Source organism: Amblyomma mixtum, chromosome 1 (assembly GCF_055824585.1).
Source record: "Amblyomma mixtum isolate Tamu chromosome 1, ASM5582458v1, whole genome shotgun sequence".
Taxonomy (NCBI): Eukaryota; Metazoa; Arthropoda; class Arachnida; order Ixodida; family Ixodidae; genus Amblyomma; species Amblyomma mixtum.
In genome coordinates this window covers 59574862-59592499 of record NC_143012.1, presented here as the reverse complement: position 1 = coordinate 59592499, position 17638 = coordinate 59574862, and the positions used below count along the sequence as shown (strand labels likewise).

At 42.8% G+C, this 17638-nt stretch overlaps 1 protein-coding gene across 1 annotated transcript; it reads right to left on the bottom strand.

Moving 5' to 3' along the window:
• Positions 1-2425: 2425 nt before the first annotated feature.
• On the bottom strand, positions 2426-16981 carry LOC149366386 (uncharacterized). Its single transcript, XM_089550472.1, has 2 exons — positions 11939-16981; positions 2426-3952 (listed from the first exon to the last, which is right to left on the bottom strand). Exons 1-2 carry the CDS (start codon positions 12063-12065, stop codon positions 3381-3383), a joined length of 699 nt encoding a protein of 232 aa, XP_089406598.1. The 5' UTR covers positions 12066-16981; the 3' UTR covers positions 2426-3380.
• Between the last annotated feature and the right edge of the window lie 657 nt (positions 16982-17638).

Below are 17638 nucleotides of genomic sequence, written 5' to 3'. Positions count from 1 at the left end.
ATTTCCGCCGCGGGGCGACAAACATGGCGGCGCCCGTCGAAGCCGGACCTCTCGCTTCGGACTGAATTATCGGTGTTGCTGCCTTTTTCAGTGCGTTCACTAGCCATAAATGGGGCGCCTGTCTTTCGCTTCGTCTCATCTCGCCTATAAGAAAACATATGAGATAAATTTGCTCTATTTTAATAATTAGAGTGATGATTCTGCCGCTCCTAGGCTTAAGTGGAGAGTCGATTTGTTTACAGCAATGGTTCCCGTCCTGACGACCAGATGGCGCCACTATAGGCTGAGTTTATTTTTGCGTCTCTGCTAGCATACGCTGAATTAAAACTGGGAATGTGCCTGCGTTTTGCGTACGTGTAACTATAAATATTCATGTGACTTACAGAAAAAGCGAGCGGTACGCCTTCTACAGTTTACTAGAACAAAACGTGCATTTCTCTGACATTGGGGCATACAAATCGTACGTAGTATATTCACTTATGCTTCTACAAAAAAAGACTACCACTTTCTTGAACAAAATGAACGTTTGGGGTCGCCACCATGCATTTTTACGTGACTTTTAACGCCAAAATAAAATATAAATTCCAGCCTAAACCAGGCGCAGATCCCTCGTTATTGATGTTATAGGGTGCCAACTACCAGAATATGCCATTATTTATATACTCATCTCGGTGAATAGACTGACCCTTTAAAAGTTTTGCTGTTCACACTGCAGCCATTCCCATTGGTGATGAACCAACTTGCCAAACGTGGAGGCTAATGAAGAGGGTTCAGCTTAAGTTAACCCTTTCACTGCGCCTCCCGAGTTAACTCGTTTTGGCTTCTTAACTCACCCCCTGCCGCTCCCAATACTCGTGTAAAAAAAACTATCAAAACATGTAGCGCCATCTATGGACAGACTCCGTAAATTCATAGATCTTGTAGGGTAAATTTGAAACAACAGATGGCGCGCATGTTTCCACATCCGAGTCACTTCGTTTTGGTTTGCGCACAGCAGCCATCAGGCTATGTGCCACACTCGTCCGCGCTTTGACGGACAAAGAAATTCAAAATTGCTTGTGAATTCGGAGTCCAATGATAATGAGAATGAGGAAGGAGCCCACCTAAGTGCCTTGTCGAGTGATGACAGCGATGAAGTCCCCCTGCCACCAAAAATCCCCGTAAGGAAAGGAAAACCGACAGGCCAGATTGGTTCTGGAAGATTTGATTCATTACAACTAATATCTATAAGATTATCCTGAATAAACATGTCTACATGTCCTGCAGAGCATTTTAGTGCGTTACTAGCAAAAAATGACCAGGAAACTAACATGCAAAAAAAAACCCGGCAGGGTGTGTGCAGATGTGAGTAAAAAAACCTGGCAGTGAAAGGGTTAAGGACAACGCAACGAGTTTTGGAAAGAAAAATGATGGGTTTAAAATAACGAGACCGATGTGGGCAGATTGGCTGAGAGAACAAATGCGGGCTAATGCATCCTAGTCGAAATCAAGAGGAAGAAATGGGCTTGGGCTGGACATGTAATGTGAAGGCAAAATAACAGCTGCTCCTTAAGGGTAACTTAGTGGATTCCAAGAGAAAACAACCGTAGCAGGGGGTGGCAGAAAGTTTGCGGGGATACAGTGGCCACAACTGGCAAAGGACTGGGTTAATTGGAAAGACGTGGGAGAGGCCTTTGCCCCGCAGTGCGTGTAGTCAGGCTGATGATGATGATGACCTTGCCTAGTCTACATTTCTGCTTCTTCAGCAAACTTCTTCTAAAAGAATCTCTCTGCTCTCCAGCTCTCCGGTCCAAGCACAACTGTGCCATCAGCAGCATCATCCTCACTACTGTCAAGACGTCTCAACCTCTCGTCTTGCACATCAGCATAACGAGGCTAAGTGAACACATTTGTTCCTTCAAACTATCGACAGGTAGCCATTTGGTCATCCACTGTTCCCAAATACTGAAAACCATTCCTTGTCAAGACGAAGACGTCGAAAGTGCAGACGTGTGCACACAAATTTTTAAGTGTTCTCGATCCATAGAGAATGAAACGCTTTCACATTCATTCATAACACTGAAAAAAAAGGAAAACAGGTTTCTTGGAGGGTTGGTCAAATGTTTAGGAGAATCCCCGAAGGTGGAGTACTGCTTGGCTTTGTTTAATTTCTTTTGGCCCATTGTTCTTTACCACATATACGCACCATCTAAGCATGGGTTAATTCATGATTTGTATTTCTTATTAGTTCATCTGTGTATTCTAGCACCATAATTTTCAGCCTATAAATTTTAAAATGCTATAAATGCAGCGATTGGTTGTTAGTCAGCGAATGTCCATGTCATGATCACAATGTGCTTTCACTGCCACCATGGGTAAAGGCAGCTGCATCGTCAAGCTGCCCAAAGCATAAGCTTTCTGCGGGCACTCCATCCTTGCACTTGAATGGATGACAAGAAAACTTTATTGATTTGGTCGCAAATCCGGGAAACTGTTACAGCACACAATTAAAACTTATAAAACACTCCTAAGCAGCAAATAAACCAAACATAAGCATTGTATATCATCAAAAGGCTGGGCTTTGCTTCTCTGCTCTTGCATCACATTGATAGAGCCACAATGCAAGCATGGAAAGAACAATAAGACAGCATGCTTCTCTGGTGGTATGACACTCAGAAAAGAGTACAGAACTTCTCGGACATTAGTATGTCAGTTTGTTAGCTAGTGCCAAACATTTTAGTGCAAAGCATTCACACATTGCAACAACACCAAGAAATTGTTTTCTTCTCCTTCAAAAGCTCCTTTTTTTGGATTACGGCATAAGATATTATGCGATTGATGCATATAGATGCACAAATTTTAGATTTAGTGCTAAAAACCTCAATCCAGAAAGTGATTTCTTTTATTTATTCAAGCATTTGTCTAAAAGAAATGGCAAAGTTGAACAGATCAGGGGACACAGAAATGAATGCACTGATAAAAATGAGAAATAAAAGGGGTACGAGAAATGATTATTGTGACGCACCTGAAGAAACACCCAGGTTTTATGAACCATATTTACCTACTGGCTGTTTTTTTAGAGTTAAACGAAGTCCTGCTCACAAGAATATCTCATCTTCTTGAACTGCAACCAGAATTCATGCAAGTCATTCAACACACTGAAACTAGTAAAATGATGACATCTGCACATGCCACAATTTAAGTTCCGTTCATGACAGCAGCAGTTTGCTTGGTTCAGGTTTCTTACAGAGGAGGGAAAGCAACCGAAGAATTGCCCCATGCCGATGCACTTTGAAATCATGTAAATTTGCATATTTTATCCCAACCTGACCAATTAAAATATGAAACAGGTTAGCCGGAAATTATTTCGTTATCTAAAGTTGGTAAAACGCATGAAAACTTTAAGGAACAGTGGTTTTTGAAGAATGCTGACTTTTTTCATGGCGTTTTAAATGGTGTTTTTCTTTGAACGCCCATGTGCAGAACTGACACTGATACGGTTTTTCACTGTTATGGGCTTGCACATGCCTTGCAAGGTTAGAACTCTGTGTAAAGGCCATGGGGCAGAGCTGGCACTGGAATGGTTTCTCACCCGTGTGGGTGCGAAGGTGTGCCACCAGGGCCCAGTTTTGAGCAAAGCTCTTCCCACAGTGGTCACACTTGTATGGACGCTCACCCGTGTGGGTACGGATGTGTCTGACCAAGTCACACTTTTGTACACATCTCTTTCCACAGTGGTCACACTGGTAGCGATGGTCACCGGTGTGGAGGCGAAGGTGCACCTTTAGGTGGCTTTTCTTCATGAAGCCCTTACTGCAGTGGCTGCAGTGATGCAACTGCTTGTTCGCATGTCCATCCTGGCGGTTTCCAACAGTGTTGCAAAGACTTGGCACAGAGTGCTGCATATGGGTGTTGACATCCTGCAAGTTTTCCCCAGGCGGCACACCCTGGTCAGGATCAGCTTTGACCAGGCCTGCACCAATGAAAGACAGGCAGTTTTCAATGGAATGCAGAATAAGACATGTCACAGTTCATTTGGTATGGAGGGATAATGTTTTAGCTTCTGAAGAATTACTGAGAGCAATGAGCATACTCTGCAGGAAACTTAAGAGCCAGAGCTGCTTAGACAAAGTACACGTATCATCGGCAGGAAACTTGCAAGTAATGCTGAAGAGAATTTCATCAATAAATAATGTCAATGAGCTTTGATCAAACACACAGTACACTGCTAATGACTGTATTCCTCCTGTCTGCTGAAGCTTCAACATTAATTACTCTGCACATTTCAAGGAAACCTTGTTCACGCTGCTGGAGAAAAACTGCCGAAGGACTACTTCCCTGCCTAGAAACGTAGCCAAGTGTTCAATATGAGTTCGAGATAATCTGTTATGACCAAAAATAAAGTAGTACCTAGCAAAAAATTCTGCAAGCATACCACCAAGGTCGTCTGTGTGCTTTGTTTTTTCAAAAACATTTTAAAAGATGAGCAATCAAGCTTAAAGAATAAAAGTCACTGTAATTTACTGAAAGAGCACATAACTGCACTGCCTTAATTTTATATAAACTAAAATACCTGTGTCTGTAGGAAGCTGGGGCATAATCAGGAAATGCAGGATATTAACTAAAAGCGTATACCAGATCAGACGCGACGAGAGAACACAGCTTGGTGCTACCATCCACTCGGACCCGAATTTCTTTTCCAATTCACGATACATAAAGTTGTGCCCAAACCACAAGTTCTGCAGATGTTACTGCCACCAACAGACAAAAATTTACCACGCTGATACTTTTACGCTCAGCTTTGACAAATGTCCCTTCAAGATTCATCCCAGAATATAAAACAGCATAACAGTAAAATGTAACTGATTTTGAGAGTTCATTTTGCAAAAAGATAACTCACAGTAATGAAAATAAAATAATAAGCAGCAAAATAATGAGACAAAAGAACTGAATTCTAGGACAACAGAACCACAGTGAAAAGCCAGGACTAAAACTGGAGAGACAACAGCACAGAAAGTAAGATGAAGTGTGATGCGCAAAAGAAACAAGCACATAACGGGCAATTTTTCTAATCCCCTCCATGTTTTTTCATTGCTGTTAATTACAGAGGAGTTCAGAGAAAAAGTGCCACTTGCACTGCAGTCTGCTGGATCACAAGGTATCAGATGACTTGCGCTGAACTCATGTACAATATCAGACGTGGAATGTTTCATGGTATACATTGTTCTTGTTGCAATGCTGTGCTCTTTGTGCTAATAAGGCCGGGTATGCTACGCCCAAATTTGTGCACTGCCACCACAGTCCGAGATCACTGGATATGCTATTTCATAAACATCAAGGTGTTCCATTGGCAAATGCTGGCAGCAGAGGTTTTCGAAGATTCGCCTTCGAGTAGATTGTGTACTCTTTGGCTTGCCATTACTGGTTCAAATGCCTGAAAAGTGAAAGAGAGCAAGATACTTGATGATAATAAAAACCAACAGTCGGTCACAAGCTGCAGCACTTCGTTAAAGGGACAGTCTGCTCACTTTTATTAATTTTTTTATGAAAGAGAAAGCTCTTTGTTGTATAAGCGAATACGAGGCTGTGGCACTGAGAATCACTGCAGATTAATTTAATACCTCATTTTTTTCATACGGTACTCTATCTCATGGAAGATGGTGTCCGTAAACCTCGACATTGGGCACGCAATATGTAGTTGATACAGTAACTATACGCAACTTTGTGGACATGACTGCACCCCTGCTTAGAGGTTGTACAGTGGCAATGACGAGTGCGGTGGTTTTTAAATTAATATCAATGAAACAGTACACCTGATACCATCACAGACAGCAGCAAGCATTTTTTCCAGCAGGAGCGCAGAGCCAGTGGCAGCATTGTAGCAGTCATCATTTATAAAAATATTACAAGAGATGATGAGAAACCATGGAAAGCATAATCGTGCATGGTTAAGCTATCCTAGCAATGGTGACAAGTAGCAAGAGAAAAAAATTAGCCCGTCTGAAGTTTTTCCAGTAAAAATATACCGCATATATGTGGTCAAGAGGTGCACCCATGAATGGGCCACTTCCCCGAAGTGAGAGCCAATAATACAAGAAAAATAAAAAAGAAATAAACTGTTCTACACGTGTGCATGCATTCTTTGAGGTGCTGTCAGATGACGACAGATGCCTGTTTCTATCATTATAACCGTTTTTCAACATGCATGGCTACGGAGGTGAGTGCTACGATCTTCACTTGTGCTGCATCTTGAGCCATCCGTTTTGCCAATCTGCCACAAGTGCCGGTTTCCGGTGTGAAATAGATGCTTTACAGTGTATGATGGCATCAGCCAGGGTTCTGCTGATGGCGACGGCTTTGTTGGTACCTCAGGTTATAGACGCGCATATGGGCACATGTTAGGTCGGGCAGTTGGGGGGTGTCATTGCAAAAAAATAATAAAACAGGGGATGGGGTGTTATTTCGACTTGTGTGCAACCGTGGTAATGTGGCACATGTACACATCTTGTCATCCCATGCCGGCACATAAGGAAGGCGAAAATAAACACAACAGTGTTCCGCCTCTCAGCTCTCAGACAGCGTGTCCATTTGCCCCTATAAGTTGCGCCATACCCTAGACACGACATATCGTGCCAATATCCTTTCTAAAACACGTGCAACACATGCAAGCGGAAAAGTTTGTTTGAGATACGTGTATGTGATGCCACCGGGCGAATATTGTTAAAACAAAGGCAGAAAAGCTTCCTTGGACATCCACAAGGCGGCGCTAGAAATATCAAAGCAATGGATGCAGTAGTTTTAGGCTCACAACTCAAAACATGGCAATGAAAAAAAGTAGCACGTACCATACTCGCTTGATCATAAGTTGACTCACTAGTAACTTAACTCGACACCCCCCCCATATCGCAGGTTGGTAAAAAAAGAAACTTGGTGGTTGCTTAAGCTTCCCCTTTAAAGGGGCTCTGAAACACCTTCCGAGAAGAGCACATCAGCTCGCTCAATAACTGCACTGTGTTGTCATGAAAACCTAAGCGAAATAATGCACTTCTACAGGCCGCAGAGGACCCACAATCACACACAAAAGTTGACGAGCCCTTATCGGCAACTTTTTCTTGCTCGCACCCTCCTCCGTGGCTCGCACCTGCGTACACAAGTTGAGAGGCGGCTATTGGTTAGATTCTTTCAGACGTGAGGCAGCAACCATGGCTGCGGCCAATAAGACGCGTAGCTGCGGTGGGTCAGCAAGCTCTGCTCCCGGCGGTGGGGCCACTGGAGGAGCACAGACGTTCCAGCGTGCAAAAAAATGATGAGAGAAGAGAGAAAGGCGCGATGACGCTGAAGTTCAAATTTTCACTACAGATAGCTTAGCTTCTACAAAGCGCATTTAAAAAATCCTTGCCGGACAATATTTGTAAAGAGGCGTGCTTTAACATGCCAGGCACACAGCGACCTTATGGAGCCCCTTTAAGAGTAGAATGCGACGCTAGTGGGCACTTTCCAAAACGAAAAGGTATTAGTCACTGGACTACACCTGTAGTAAGCGCTGTGTCCCCTCTGTGTCGTTTTTTGTTAGCGCCTGGATTCTTCACACTGGACTACTCGTCTACATTTTCAAGCTTGTGCCATCGTCCTCACTAGCGCTGACGTCATCATTGCTGCGGTCGCGCAGCACATCGTTCTACCATCGTTAACCAGCAAACAACCACAGCACGTCGTTGTTCCACGAAATTCCTCACTTTGCAAAACAGCCACGCCACAACACTGTGTGGAACAGCTGAAAATTTTGCCTCATTGCAACACCGCACCTGTACCACCCATTCCGAGATGTCGAACTGCTGGCCCCGGCGCACAGTTGTTCATTTCTTCAGCGTAAAGAATGACAGCTTTCTTGAATGTAGCCGTGAATGAGAGCTGGACACATATTGGACTCGAAGCACAAATGACGATAGACGAAACGGCACATTAATAACCGGTAAAACGTTGCCAGCAGCCGTCAAATGCGTGAGCAGTGTCTTCTATAAGCTACAAAAACACTCCTCAGAAGCACTGCCGTTCCGAGTGGCGGCGCAACTTTTTCCCCTCCATGAATGGTGCAACCACGATTGGAACAGGGGGCCATCATGATCTATCAACTATCTATACTCCCTTCAGTGCCGAGTGTGCAGTTGAAAGAAAAAAAATAAAAATCCTTTAACTGAATTCTGCTGGGCAGAGTCGTGGAGCAAACCTGAAATTGCAACCACGCTATAGCATTGCTGATACCTCAATTGTCTTGCCTTTATTTATGGTGCCCAGCTGTGGTTTCGATTGCAAGTGGACCGTTCCACTTCAGATTTTCAAATGAAAAAAGTGAAGGTCAACCTACAATCGCGCAAATACAGTACGTGTCCAGTTTTCCCACGAAGGGTCAAGTGTTGTGGGTCTAAAAAGAAGGAAATGCTTGCATTCACACCCCATCGAATAACACTGAAAAAAGACGACAGGTTTCTTGGAGGGAAGTGCTAGTTTTTGTTTTAGTTTAGGTCACCCTCAGCCATATCTCCAGTGCTATTTTTTTTAAGTTTAGGTCACACTCAGCCATATCTCCACTCCATCTGAGCCAGCGTTAATCCGTGGTTTGTATTTGTTTCTAAATTAGCTGTGTATTTTAGTTTCATCTTTCAGCCCATAAACTTCAAATCACTATAAATAAAGCGATCAGTTGTTAGTCAGCACATGTCCATATCATGTCCGTAATGTGCTTTCGCTGCCAACATGTGTAAAGGCAGTTGCTTCACAAAGATGCCGATGGCTTCAGCTTTCTGCAGGCACTCCATCCTTGTGCTTTGTATGGATGAAAACAAATATTTATTGACTTGGTCACAAATGCTGCAAGCTACTACAACACACAATTACTACTGACAGAACCCTCAAAAGCAGCAAGTAAACCGTTTGCGAACTAACCAGCATCGCAAAAAAAGCTGATGTAGTAATGTGGATCAATTAGAGAGTGTGACAGAATCCAATTCGCGAAGGGGTGGGGAGGTGTTGCATTTCAAAACAGAGACACCAAATAGCAAAAAAAGATCTTTCTTGACATTTCACTTGCCGGCATGGTGGCCGCATTCACAATGAAGACATCACCAAAAGAGGTTTATTTTAAATAGATTTAAAAAATCACCGGAAGGAGCATGTGTATATCGGGTTTAGATTTGCGTCATTTCATATCAGCTTGTGTGATGTGTTCTGTATATATGGTTAGAGATTCCATGTGCAGTCGTGATACCGTCATTTTTTTGCTTGCAACGATCCTTGCCTTGTCGCAGTCAATCTCGCGGCCATTCATCACTCAGTGCTGATTAAGCGTTGTTAAGAATGCTTTTATTTTGCACATGACGAGCATGCCGCTGCAATTTCTTTTTGTAGCATCTTGATTCTTCCAAGTAAACTCAGTTGCGGTTTATGCAGGACACTGCACCTTTGCTGTGAACAAGGGCCCCGTGCTGGGAGTAGGAATGTCAAGACAGACCTTTTTTGGCTGGTTGGTGTCTCTGTTCTGAAGCAATAAAGCTCACAACACATACTGGGATGGAGTAAATAAATGTTCATTAAAGGGACACTGAGGAGTAAAATGAAGTTGGCTTGTATCGATAGAATACCAGCAACTAAACACAAAAATACCGCTCTTTCTGAAAACAAACAAAGCCCTTGTAAGGTAGAAAAGAGCAAGAACTAAAATACAGGTTTTGCCGCCACAGACCAATCTCGCAAGTATAAGCGTGATGATGAAATAAAAAAAAAAGGCACCACAGATCTCTGAGGCTAATAAACGTACATGAAGGGTATGCGTTTGATCCATACTAAAGTATACAAGTTTTGTTTCAAGCTCCTAGTGCACTTTTATCACAGGAGGAAGAGAGAAAAAAAGACAACCTGAATGCTGAAAATCAAAGAAAGCCGGAAATTAGAGGCGCATCAAGGCGGCCGGCTGAGTTTTGGTATTCTTTAGGGTACTTCGCGGCTATGCGTTCTGCATGCCCGTATGGTTTTATTACGCACCTCGATTTACAAGGGCAGAGCAGCAAGTGCTCCTCGGCCGGATTTCGAGCAATGACATGTAACTGCGACAAGGAAAAAGAGCTATGTGTAGCCAATGTTCAACGTGCCTCCATGTTAGCAAATACACCAAACAGCGTGTTCGCTTCACCAACGTACCAAGACACTAGGGTGCATAAGCAGCCCTATAAGGAGTATTATTACTGAATTTCAATATCCCTGCACATACCAGTTGCTACACACCACTCGTGACTGTGGCTCAGTGGCGACAGCGACACTGCCGACTCCTCGGAGCTAGGACTTTCTTGCAAGACTTGCCGCCTCAGCCCTCAAAAGCATCGCGTGCTGTGAGGGGTTGAGGTTGCTGAATGCATGACGCAGTTCCTTACGAGAACTGCGTTGCCGAAATTGGGAAAAGGGTCCATCGTAACATTGGTGCAAATGTAAATGAAGCGACGACAGGTGATCGATTTCTTCAACGTCATGCCAGCAGCAGTTTTCATTTCAGCTGCTGTGCTCCGGCCGTCAGCAGTCACGGAGTCACTGTTCTCCTACTTTGTCATCAGAGACTCCCAAGAATCGTAGACGCAGGAAAAACGTATTAAACTCCGAATCCAAAACTCTTGGAAATAAATGCACCTTTCACTCCAGGACAAGCGGCAGCAAAGCTACAAATGCCAAACTATTGGATTTCACTAACACAAAAAATTTGATAGCATTGTCCCGAGTGTCCCTCAGCGGTTTTTAACAAATGAAACTCCACAAGCTTTTATAAATTGCAATAATTTTTATGGCAACGGTCAGTTTACATCAATTTTTGTCAATGTAGTTGCCAAAGCAAGTTCACTTGAGTTTCCATAACCACAACATAATATGCAAGGGCTTGCTGTAGAAATGCTTAATTACCTCAAAACCATTACCATAAACTAGAATGAGAACTGCTGTTGAGACGGTGATGGTTTTCCTTCGAAGCTACAGCATGTTTTTGAAGACTGACAATGCTGAGACCATAATTTGTAATAAAAACATGCCACATGCAAAGATAGCAGGTTATTTGACAAAAGTTAATGCACAGGAATCTAGTGCAGTAAAGCATTCATTTTTTTAAACCTAAAGAAAGAGACTGCTCTAAAAACCTGCAAACAGAAGCCAGCAATGTTCATCATCTGGAGCCTAGGCTCTGTTTCTTGGCTCTTTTGTCCCAATAATAAAGGCACAACACAAACATGGTAGGAATAACGAAACAGCATGCTTCTCTGCTGACATAACACTTGCTTCTAAAAGAACACAGAACTGCTCTGATGTGAGTATGTCATTTTGCAAACTATAGTGCCAAACACTGTAACCACAGTTCACGCGCATCACCCAATGGGCTTAAACTAAGCCAGTAAAGTACCAGCCTGGCATGTTCAGGTTTCTTATGGAGAAGGAAAAGAAACCAAAGAATTTCTCTGTACTATGAAGGCAGGTAAATTCGCATATTTTTTCCCCAACGTAGCAAATTAAAAAGCGAGACAGGTTAGCTAGCAATGGTATTGAGATGATGCTGAGAAAAGGCATCCGAACTCCAACGAACTGTGCCATTTGAAGCATGTTTCCTGCTTTCATGTACCTTTACACTGTGCTTTTCTTTAAACGACATTGTGCACAGCTGACACCGAAACGGTTTTTCTCTTGTGGGTACGCACATGCGTTGCAAGGTTTGAACTCTGTGTAAAGACCATGGGGCAGAGCTGGCACTTGTATGGACGCTCACCCATGTGGATGCGAAGGTGTTGCACTAGGTGACCACTTTTAACAAATTTGCGCCCGCAGTGGTCACACTTGTATGGGCGTTCACCCGTGTGAGTACGAAGGTGCTCCACCAGGGTGGCCTTGAGAGCAAACCTGCTCCCACAATGGTTACACTTGTATGGACGCTCACCAGTGTGGGTACGGATGTGTCTTAAAAAGTCATGCTTTCTTGCAAAGCTCTTTCCACAGTGTTCACATTGGAAGGGATGGTCAACTGTTTGGGCACGAAGGTGCGGTTCTACAGGGTTTTTCTGCATGAAGGTCCAACTGCAGTGGGACGACTGGTGCAGCTGCTTACTGGTGTTTTCCGCAGGTCGTACTCTGAACTTGGGATCAGCAGTGGCCAGGCCTGCACCAAGAAAATGAGAGTATTTACAGCATGTCACAGCCCGTTTAGAGGGGCAGCCAGTAACCTATAAATGAAGAAGGCAATCTTACACAACATTTATGCTAACATTTCATTTCAAGGTCAATGAGTTGTTCCTCAAGAAAAAAGATGTTTTTAAACCGAATTTCCTGGTACTCGTAAATTAGCATGGAGTTGGACAGCTTTCAAACAATTAATTGGCATACTCTGCAGACAACTTAATAGTCAGAGCAACTAAGATAAAGTGCTCGTAAATGCCTGGCCTCTTGGGAGGGATCTTGCTAGTCTGGCCAAATTTTAACGAATTTATTTATTTATTTATTTATTTCACATACTTTCAGGGCACGAAGGCATTACAGAAAGGAGTGGTACAACAAAAAAAAATACAGTGCATAGTTATACAAAACAAGTTATATGATGGCAGAAAACACAGTTTTCTTGAAGTTCTCAACATCGGTAATGGCAGCGATGGAGGGAGGAAGGTCGTTCCAGTCAACGCTGGTTTTAGGAATAAAAGAATCATGACACAATTTGGTTCTCGAAAATGGAACACCGACTTTAAATATATGATCAGAACGGGATGAAATGTATGAAGGGCTCGAAAAAAGATGATCCTTTAACAGGGGGTTATGGTGATACAGTCTGTGGAAAAGACATAGTCGAAAACACTTCCGGCGCGAAGAAAGGTCTGGTAAGGCAAGTGTGTTTTTCATAGAAGTAATGCTGGCGTAACGGGAATAGTTAGTTAAGATGAAACGTGCTGCACGATTTTGAATGGATTCTAGTGTGTTTATCAGTGTGATTATATTAGGATCCCAAACTGCAGATGCATATTCTAACTTTGGTCGTACTAATGTTTTATAAAGGGTTAGTTTTATCGGCAGAGGCGCGGTAGAGAAATTTTGGCGCAAGTATCCAAGAGCCCTGTTGGCGTCTGTGAGCAGAATGTCTGTGAGCTTTCACTCATGATGCAGTACACTGCTGATGAGTGCATTCCTTTTGTCTATTAAAGGTTGAACGTTCACTACCCTGCATGTTGCAGATAAACCTTGAGCAAATTGCTGGAGAAAAACTGCTGGACGACTGATTCCCTTTCACTAAATGTAGCCAAATGCTCAATATTATATTTGAGCTGAGCTGTCGCGACCGAAAATAACGTGATCAGCACATTTGCTTCTGCACACTGCACCACATCGCGTATAATCTCACAGTGTGCACATCTGGCAGCTACCATGATAGGTTTATGGTACCAACAAAGCATGAACCTCTTCAGCTGTTCTGCAAACATCATAAGCAAACAATTTTCTTTCTGTAGCCTCAAGCAAAAAAAAAAACAAGGCTCCATGACTAAAAATATCTGTAGCTTGATATTACCAAACTGAACTGCAATGAATAAATAAAAACATACACAGCAGTTTTGAATGTTAAGACAGCAAAATAAAAAAGCAATTAAGAAAACAAAGAACTATACTCAATCTTGCGTAATCAGACCCGGTGATCACAAAAAATAAACTAAGAACAGAAACACTCACATCGTACACCACAAGCACAAAACCAACTCTGCCAGCAGGGTCACCAATGTAGTCCACAGCACTAAAATAAGCATGAACCATTAATATCAAACCAAAATGAATCAGACTAGATAATATTTCCTAACACCAAATAGAATCAGAAGCACACGCACTACAACCTCCTGTAGAGATAAGGTAAAACACTGCAGATTAAAATTCACCTGAAAACATGTGACAGCATAAGAAAAAGTTATCGTTATTGCTTTTCAGAGCTCACTTGATAAGGGCGTTGTATGCAGAAGAATACAGAAAACAATAAGCCATAAAATCATGAGACATGGAAGCTCACAGGGCAGTAGAACCACAATGGAAACCGAGAGCTAAACTCGTGAGACTAGAGCACAAAAAGCAAGACCAAGTATGATGCACAAAAGGCGCATCCACACAAACACAGGCGCTTTTCTTCAGGTATTTTTTTTCTTTTGCTGTGTAATCTCCAGCTTGTGTACTCTGTTCAGAAAAAGCTGCACAGCACAAAGAACATAGAGAAGCGCATTTGTACGGCAATGTGTAAGATAACAAGGTTTCCTCAACACTCACACACGATGTCATACATAGAATGTTTCACAATATCCACTGTTAATGATGCAATGATGGTTGGTTGGTTTATCAAGTGTTGACGTCACAAAAGAACTAAGGCTATGGGGGCACTGTAGTGGAGGGGTTCTGGTAATTAGACCACCTGGGGTTCGTTAAGGTGCACTGACATCGCAAAGTATATGGGCCTCCCAACATTTTGCCCCCATCAAAATGTGACCACCTCGGCCGGGATCAAACCCGCATCTTTCAGGTGAGCAGCCGAGCAACGTAACCACTGAGACACTGTGGCTCGTTGCTGCAATGATGGTTGTGATCTACGCGTTAAAAAGTCAGGGACGAATACGGCCCATTTTCATGCACCGCCACCACAGTATGAGATCACTGGCTATGCTGATATTTCACGTTATGAACACCAGGCAGTTCATCCTGAAAATGCTGGAAGCACTGTTTTTGGAACATTGTCCTTTGGGCAGCTTGTGTACTCGTGGGTTGCCAATATTGGTTTCAATGCCTGCAAAATGAAACAGAGCAGAGAAGTTGATTAGAATAAGCACTGCAAGCTGCAGTATTTTCTAAAGAGATGGCCTGCTGACTTTCATCAACTTATTCTTCTCTGCAGCAATTGAGAGCTCCTTGTCCAAATAAGCAAATCTACGCTGTGGCTCTGTGATACGCAGCAGAAGCATTTGAAATCGAATATTTTCATATCATAGTCTCGTTTTCTCATGGCAGACTGTGTCTAAAAACCCCAACATAGAGGGCAAAATATACACGTATAGCAACTCTATGCAACTTTGTGGACCCGACTCCTGTGCCACCCAGGCAGCGGCAGTAATGAGTATCAGATTATATCAGATGGACAAGTTTCATCAAAACTAAAGTTGAAAACACTAAGGCGGTCTTAAAGATAGTAAAAATAAATTAATACTGCTGATATTGCCGTGAATCACCTTACTGTGAGTTTACTGATGCTCAAAGCCGCCGGTACGCAGCTTTATCATTTCGGCTGTGACACGAGGTGCGACCGGACATATCTCGATTGATTACGGCCACGCGGAACTGCTTCCACACTTTTCCAGATTGTTGTAGTTTTTTTTGGTTATTTAGTTCAAATGTTCTTTGCAAAATTTTAAATTGAGTGCGCACAAGAGCTGCAGTCATTCTGCTCGACAAACGCCAAGCAGGCTTGTTGCTACGCTGCCACCAGATACCAGCAACTGATTCTGCCAACAGCAGTGCCATACCACTGGCAGTAAGTGGCGGCAGTGCGTCCTTTTGAAAATTTTAGAAGAAATGACAACAAAGCATGGATAAGCCATGCTAGAAATGCTGACTAGTTGCAAGAGAAAAAGTAAAAACGTCGAAGCTTCCTCTAGAAAAAAAACGGCAAAAATATAGCCAATCACTACTCTGAGTACTACCCTTAGAGAATAGCATACTGATTCAAGTAACTCAAGTTGCTCAAAACCATTTTAAACCAGCAAAGAACACAATACACATATTCACATAAGTATTGCAAACAAGTAACGAAAAATAAATTCCAACACCATTGCATCTTAAATCATGAAATATGGATGTCTTGCATGCCTGAATGCATGAAAATGTAGAATTGCAGAGTTCAAAACGCAACAGCTACAACAGGTCAGATTTAATGCGACAATTTTAAGGGCATCGTGTCACACAAAAGCCAGCAGCGTTGTCAGCATCACTGGTTGCGAGTAAAAAATCCATGAAAAATCCCCAGAGAAGCAACCTATGTCACATGACGTTGTGACACTATCATAACCAGTCTACGGGATCGCGAGTTTTAATCAATGATTGGTCATGAGAAGTTGCTTGGGAATAGCAACCAGGGTCGCACAAGCCCCACCGGTGGCGACACCTGCCATCGCAGAGAAGTGCCGCATTGTTTAACCACCCCACTAGGAGAGGTACGAGGACTCCCAGGGGTTTATGAATGTAAAGTAGAGCATGACCAAATCCTCATATATAGGCATTAACACATCATTGCTGTCAGGCCATATACCCTTTAGGCGGATCTTAAGTGTCTCCTCCAGCTTTAGCGCAAAACCACCACTCCATACGTACCAACCCCTAGCAAGAACCTTGTCTTGTGCAGAGGAGGGCATCAAGCCGCTAGTACATGCAACCTTGTGGCATTATCACAACCTATGTACCGGATTGTGAGTAATCTGACCACCATGGAGGTGGCAGTTATGGTTTATGGGAGTTTTATCGTCCCAAAGCGACTCAGGCTATGAGGGATGCTGTAGTGAAGGGCTCCGGGAATTTCAACCACCTGGGGTTCTTTAACGCGCACTGACTCCTACAGCAAACAGGCCTCTAGAATTTTGCCTCCATCAAAATTCAACCACCACGGCCGGGGACGGACCTGCATCTTTCGAGCCAGCGGGCAAACGCTATAACCACTGAGCCACAGCGGTGGCTGGCAGGTGGCAGTTAAATTAATGATTGGTTGTGAGAGGTTGCTCAGGAAGAGCAACATGGCTGCACAATCCCTACTGGTGGCTGTGATAGAAATAGCCACCTGCCAGTGGAGCGGCGCATTGCTTAACTGCTGCGCAACTCCACAAGTATCAGTATGAGGACCAACCAGTCTATGAATGTTAAGTAGACGATGACTAATTCTGCATATATGGGCAATAACCCAGCAAAGCAATCACGTCATACCCTTAAGGAGGAGCTTAAGGGCGGACGAGGGTCTTAAAACTGACCTTTTTATTTATGGCTAGAACCTCATGAAATTTGCACACAAATGTGTTTTTCTCTTCTGATTCCAAAAATGTAGCCATAATTGAGCTCTTAGGTCAAAAGTTATCATAAATTCTAGAGTGTAATTAGGTAATTTCTTATGCTGCTTTAATGAACTTATTTATTACATTTTGTTGTTTTTAATTACATGAATTGATAGCAAGCAAATTTCCATACCCAATGACATTCTTACTTCTTTTGTTTAGGCCACGTATAAATAGCAAATTGCAATTGGCTTAACGAATTGCAGAGTAAAAAAATGCGACCTTTTACTCTCAACACAGTATATTGGGATGACATGCCTTCAAAGAAAATTGAAGAATGCCACCGGGTATGGGAACTCTCTGGCTATCAATTCCTGTAAATAAAAGCAACAAAATGCAATGAGAAAATTCAATAAAGCTGTGTAACAAATTACCTAATTACATTCTAGACTGAAAGATTTAAGACCACCAGCTCAATTATGATTACATATTTGGAATCAAAAGAGAAAAATGCATCTGTGTGCAAACTTTCATGACATTTTAGCCATAAATAAAGAAAGTTATTTTTAAAACCCTCGTCCCCCCCCTAAGTGGCC